At 36.6% G+C, this 7,131-nt stretch overlaps 1 protein-coding gene across 1 annotated transcript; it reads left to right on the plus strand.

Moving 5' to 3' along the window:
* Positions 1–488: 488 nt before the first annotated feature.
* On the plus strand, positions 489–4,915 carry LOC139128808 (histamine N-methyltransferase-like). The gene is made up of 3 exons (XM_070694516.1): positions 489–672; positions 3,684–4,019; positions 4,566–4,915. Exons 1-3 carry the CDS (start codon positions 489–491, stop codon positions 4,913–4,915), a joined length of 870 nt encoding a protein of 289 aa, XP_070550617.1.
* Positions 4,916–7,131: the final 2,216 nt, after the last annotated feature.

Here is a 7,131-nt window from a genome sequence, read left to right on the forward strand (position 1 = left end):
GGTATAAATCCATTTTAAATGGTCAACCAATGATGAGCTCACTGAAATTGCAGAATTTCCATGGGACCATGGGGTAATAATTAAATTGTTCATTGCAATTGCCGCTTCTACTTTAGCCGATTTTGGAATTTTCTTTGAAATTGTGTCAGATATATCTTTTGCATGCAATTTATTTCTGATCAGTGCTTTCAGGGCATTTCTGTTGTTTACATTTTAAAGGGCTGTTTGTTTTCTTCTGAGAGCGAGAGGAAACGTTTCAAAAGTTATTCTGTCAACATTACCTGTGTATGTAATGCAGATATTACAGTGCATATTTGTAAATCGAGACTCCATTAGTAACAATGAAACTAATGAGAGATATCTCTGCTTCGTAAAATCGCTCACTGCCTATGAGCTTTGCTTGGCAAACAGTCTGAATAATATTTTCTTCTCTGGCCTCAGGCCACAATTTTTCAACAATTGAAGAACGTTTCTCTTTTCAGCTTAAAATGTCCAAAGGGATGAAAATATTGTACCACTATCCGGAAGAATTTTTCAATAGATACAGTATCTTCATGAAGTACGTGAGCTACTGCCCAAGGGAAGACCAGCAGACAAGCTTAAACGAAACGTTTGGAAGTTTCAAGCTAAAGAGAGATTCGCTCAGGATACTTGCTATCGGGACAGGCAATGGTACGTACAGTGAGCTGCAGGGCAGTAGCTGATGGTTGCACTGCCCGTAGGCAGTGACTGTATTAATTTTGATAATTTTGACAGTATTTTTGTTCAGTTTATACAACTGCGTTCTTGTTCTACTCCATGAAATAAACGTCTTAGTCTCTGAAGTTTTGGTGGTAATAATGACAAATTTTGTTGAACAATAAATTATTCCATTTTGTCACTTTTTTCATTTAAATTAGTCTTTACTGTTCAAAGTTTTACTTTTGTGTTATTTTACGATGACAATGTTAAATTTAGACAATCATGTATAGTGACCCCATCTTTTTTCTTTAATATTTGATTATTCTCATATGCCAGAGTTCAAAAATCCCTGACAACTTTTCAAGTCTACTGGCCTTCCATGTAATGCTCTCTGGCCTGATGTTGTGTACAAGTATGTTTCACTGTAATGAGCGTCAATTGACCTAAACTCTTCTCCAACTACCATATACGTCAGAGTCAGAGCTATCTCTGTCACTGCTCAGGTATGTAATGATGATGACACTGCAGTAGCAGAGCATTAATGACAGTTACACTTCCCGTAGGCAGTAGCTGTATTAACTTTGATAATTTTGGCAATATTTTTGTTCAGTTTTACAACTGCGTTCTTGTTCTACTCCCTACAGCATGTTGAATTGCCCAGTATTCAGCTTGCTATCACAGCCTATGTATGTCTACCATGCATTTGTATCACAGACAACTAACTGTCAGTGACAATGCAGTATAGCAGGGCAGTAGTTGATGGTGACACTGCCCGTAGGCAGTAGCTGTATTAACTTTGATAATTTTGACAATATTTTTGTTCAGTTTATACAACTGCGTTCTTGTTCTACTGCCTACAGCATGTTGAACTGTTCAGTATTCAGCTTGCTAACGCAGCCTGTGTATGTGTACCGTGCATTTGTATCATTGACGAATGTATGTCAGTCTGGATTAATAAAAGTATCACCTAATATAATATATAATTTAAGCCTTTGTTGACAAACTGAATATTGTGTGTTTGAGCATACTGTAGAGAGACAGCAAGAAACTGTAGTTGATATATTGCACATATATATTGCAAAAAATCATCAACAGTTGCAGCTTCTGCCTCGTTACTAGGCCCAAGTTCGGTTTTTACGACAAATCATACATGTTTAAATTTTTTCAAGATAAAACGCTTCTACATTTTGTTTATTTTTTACTAACATTAGAAAATAGGATGACATGAAATCTTCATTTTTCTTTGAATTACCTACCAAACCTTGGAATCAAAAGATTTAAAAAGTAACAGGGAACAAAATATGTTCAGTCTCCCCCTATAGGAAGAGCAAACCTTTCAAGTCCCCCTCTACTACCTTCAAAATTTTCGAATCATCCTGAATTCCTCCAGCCCCGTTCCTCACCGATTTTTGTGAACGCAGCCTAAAGGTGAAACATATGCTTCTCTTACAAACTGTTTACTACAACCTCTGACAAACTTTGAAGTAGAAGCAGAGCTTGTCTCGAAATAGTTAAACAACAAGAGTTCTGGTCAAAGATGAGTTGATTTTGACACAACACAATGTAATTAATATAACTCACCACCACAATAACGATTCTACCCTCTCGTTTAGGACAAATGGTAAACACAACCCCCCACCCCAAAACGGTGAAGCATTTGACTACAAATCGAGTTATTAACTAAGGGATCACCTTCCGTTCTTTAAAAGCTCGTTAAAGCTAGTCAAAAATGAAGAATTACAGTTGTAAGTTTATGCCAAGGTCAATACAATTTAATAAGTATGGCTGCCATTATAGCCCGCCATAAGATCCACTAAACCGACTCACGAAAAAATATAGACCGATCCGTGAAGCTGCCTTCATTTTATTCATACGTCACCATAATAAGAACAAAACTAACCTTATTTTCCTCACGTTCATGACTGGAACAACTTTAAATGGCCAGAGTAAATCTTTTGAATGATTGAAGAAAGCTATGCAGATCAGAAATGCACATCTCCTGTGCATACGTATGTTGTCTGCCAATATTGATGTCGTAAGGAATTGGAAAGCTTTAGATTGGCAAAGTTATGCATATTATATGTACATTAACGTGATTAACCGACAAAAACTGAAACTACTTATATAATTGTACCTTTAATGAATATATTTTAAGTGTCAGCTCTTCAATTATGCTTGATCGGTATTACAATTAGGCCTATAGTTGTTGTTATATTAAATATGGTTGCTTTATTTTTTACAATTATGGATGACTTTATATAATTTATGACCGATGTCACAATTGTCACATTTTATTACAATTATGTCTTGTGCTTCGTTAACGGAGATTACTTATTGAGGTTACTGACGTTAACTTAGTAATTTGCACCACCGTATCGTTACTAGGGACATTATCAAAGGAAAAACACCGTGCAGCATATATCTGTATTTTCATAAATTTAATGCGCTGCTATGACCATTTGTAGGTTTAGAGGAGTATGTGGAAGAAAAATAAGGAATCGTGTCATTTTATCGATGTTAACGACACATTAAAACGATTTCAGTATCGTTTTAATATGTAAATACGTACATTTAAATATTGTGCATAAATACACACAAGCATGTGTGCACGCACATACATAGATGCATACTAGACAGACAGAAAGACAGACAGAAAGATAGATAGATAGATAGATAGATAGATAGATAGATAGATAGATAGATAGATAGATAGATAGATAGATAGATAGATAGATAGATAGATAGATAGATAGATAGATAGATAGATAGATAGATAGATAGATAGATAGATAGATAGATACATACGTACATACATACATAGATAGATAGATACATACATACATACATACATACATACATACATACATACATACATACATACATACATGCATACAAATTAAACATGCACATTATTTGCATTATTCGCACATTATTTAATGAGCAAATCATACAGTGAAATATGACTTATTTAGTTTACATTATGTTTATATCCATACACTAAGGCAACGCTGATGTTCCAATCATTGACATTTTGCACAGTAAGCGATGCCATATCAACTACATTGTAGTAGAACCTATTCTAGCAGAACTGGAGAAATTCAAATCATTGGTTGCATCGAAGCAGGAGCAAGGACAGTGGACAAGAGTCAGGTTTGAGTTCCATCAAACTACCATCGAAAATTATCTTGAAGAATCACAGAGGAGGGTAGCTGAGGACAACTTCGACATCATACACACTATACACTGTGCGTACACCATGTCAGACCAAGGAGATATTTTCGCTGGTCTTTATGGGCGCCTTCAAAGAGGGGGGATGCTGCTTAACACCATGGCTGCTGGTATGTAACTGGTTAAAATGCTAAATGTCGTCCTTATACACATGATTCACAATTACTGTCCGTGGAAGCATAACAGAGTGGTCATTGATTCTAGTCGAAAACAGAACAAAAGGTTTTCAGTTTAATGTTAAGCCACTTTGATAATAAAAAATCACATCAGGCTCTACCCTGGCTAAATAATTGCTGAACTATCTTTAGATTGTAAGATGAAGACCTTGCGGATGGCCCGGGACATATTCAGTGGTGATTGAAATCACATTAAATTTGTTGATCTGTAGACTGTGATCTTTTATCATAAAATCAGCAACCATTTTACAAATAAATTCAAGAATTAGAGTTAAACTGGGATTTGTCTGATCAGCAAGATGCATTGGTGTAATGCAGGGATAATAAAGATGAGATGTGTGCAAACAATAAAGATGAGATTTGTTCAAACGTAGCCGTTTGCGTTTCTGACTAACTCTAAATATACTCTTATCATGACAGCTACCTGTAGACGGCATAGAAAATCATTCTTACATACATACATGTTTCTTGTCAATTAAGGTCCCCAGGAAAGGCTGTATGCCAAGGCAACGGAGATAAACCCAGAATCACACCCTTGTGCAGGATCAGCCTCGCTTCGGAGAATGATACAACGCAAACTTCCTGACGTCGAAATTACCACCATCTATAAAAAGATCGGTTTATTAGCTGATGAATGTTTCAAAGAAGAATCTCGAGAAGGAAATATGCTGCTGGATTTTCTGACGTACACTCTTGATTTTCGAAAAAGCGTTTCTGAGAGAGTACTTAGTGGCTTCATGGCATTCATGAGGGAAGAATGTTGTTACGAGAAAGACGGCAAATTATTTCTTCAGAAAGATGAGGAAGATATTGTTATCTTTAAGAAGTAGTCTCATCAGTAATCCGATTTCTTATTTTGCTACTCTTATGAACATGTCTCAGAAATAGTTCCATGGTTTCTTGACAAATTTCTTGTATTTAAGTACTAACTGTTTACAGGGTCTACAGCATTTCAAATTAGTCCACAACGCCATCACCTCCTTCCTGTACGAATAGTAGCAACTTTGTCAAGATATGATGCAAGGCACGCTAACTCAACGTTTTACAGACCTTTAAAACATATACCGTTTCTGATTTATCAACCGCTGCCATGCATGTTATCATCGAAAAAGTGCCATTGATTTATGTTAACTTTCTCTGAAAGTTTGACATCCGTAGTTGGGTTTTATCCAATAAGACCGTAGTTTTTCTAAAAAGATGATTTCCCCGATAAATGGGGGTTAACGCCCCCATTTAGTTCCTAATCCCTTGTTATGTGTAGGTCTAGTTGTACTCTGTTTACTCGCAAACATGTCGTTCAATCTTTTCCCCCATAATCGCTGCTCCTCAATACTTTGCAGACTTAAAGTTTTTTTGTTCTTTGTTGTTGTTTTTTTTTTTTTTTTTTGGGGGGGGGGTTAAATATATGAAATAGCCGTAAATACTTCTTGATTGTTTCCTAGTTTTTATTTCCGGAGAAATGTATTCCTTTTGTAGCAGAAACAGTGGGATCAATAAAAGTGCTGTTGTGATATTACTTGTGACGTATCAAATGGAGACAACTTCCTACACAGCAACAACGGTATCAGTCAAATTCTATTTTAGTGTACAGGCTCAAAATCTTTCAAATCATACCACAGCATTGTCAGATATTGAGTAAAATGTGACAATGGTAAAGAGGTCAAACTACGGAGTCAAGTAAAAAAGCATTGAACCCCACTTTCAGAAAGGTTAGGAGGAAACACCTCCTTATTGTTTTAAAGAGTATTATTCTAATATTTGTTCCATATTTAGGGAGCATTCAGATATTATGGCCGGGGGTTAGGCGGGCAAATCTTTCCTGTGCATCAGTGAAATCAAGTGAACCCCCAAATCTTTGGCCAAACAAATTGATACTCCCCTTTTAATATGACAAAAATTTCATGAACCCCCAACCCCATTGCTTGAGTAATCATTAATCCAATTTTGAATGATAAAACTAGCCATTGCCAGTGCATAGATACAATATAACATCAGTGGAAAAGAGTTTTTTCCAACATCCTGCTCTTGTTCTAGAACTTGTAGACATTGTATACCGTGTCTCAGTAGGGTCAAACAGTTTTCCATCTCGTGCTGCTGAAAATTTCATGGTTTGCAACATTGCCATCCTCTTCCTCGGCAAAAGCTCCTAGTCTGATACGTCACTGTCACTATCTATACTTTGAAGAGTTTCCAAATGAGTTTTCATGTTTTTCTGTTCTCTCCTGAGTACATGATCACAGGTAACTGCTTTGATTTTGTCTCCTTTGTTCCCTTTGGTTAGCAGGTTGTGATGAAGCGAGTATTTGTTTAGACTGGCCCCATTTGGTTGACTTGTTTCGGCAGCAGTTACTTGCTGGTGTGGGCCATCGCGTTCACCGCCCGATCTGTGCGACAGCCTACTTCAAACGTGACAGTCTACTGTAAGTTCTGTTTTGATACTTGTATGCCTATAGCCAATACACTTGGAGTAAGTCTAGTATTTGTTCAGTTTTTGTACATGTAATGTATACATGGTGTACTTCTCGACAGGCATTGAACAAAAACCTAGATGGCCGTTTCCGTGATTCCTTCTTGGACCACAAATCCTGGTATTTCTTCTTATATACGTCTATAAGGTCGATTGAAAACTCAGTAACATTCAACTACATTTCCAGAGGGCCTCACTTCCAAGGCAAATTGTGCATTTTCGCATAGATGCATTTTCAGAGGAAAATGTTGCATTTCAAATTCCCTCATATCACAAAAATGAGAGTATATAATGTCTTTTAAGGGGTCAAATATCCACATTACAGGCCTGGGTACCCTCCGCTCCTAGGGCAGGGACGAGCAAAGTGAGCTACGGTAAAAGTGCTTTCATCAGGGACATGCTCTTTAGTAGAATACTCTGGCACAGTATCATTAGGCTTCCTGGAGTTTGGAGAGATTTTACAACATAGTACATACACATATGTATATTCATTTTGAGAGTTATAATACAATAAGGTATATCTTCCTTATTGCTAATTGAGTTGAACAAATTCAAGTCATTGAAACTTCTCATTTATTC

This window comes from Ptychodera flava, unplaced genomic scaffold (assembly GCF_041260155.1).
Source record: "Ptychodera flava strain L36383 unplaced genomic scaffold, AS_Pfla_20210202 Scaffold_71__1_contigs__length_606264_pilon, whole genome shotgun sequence".
Classification (NCBI taxonomy): Eukaryota; Metazoa; Hemichordata; class Enteropneusta; family Ptychoderidae; genus Ptychodera; species Ptychodera flava.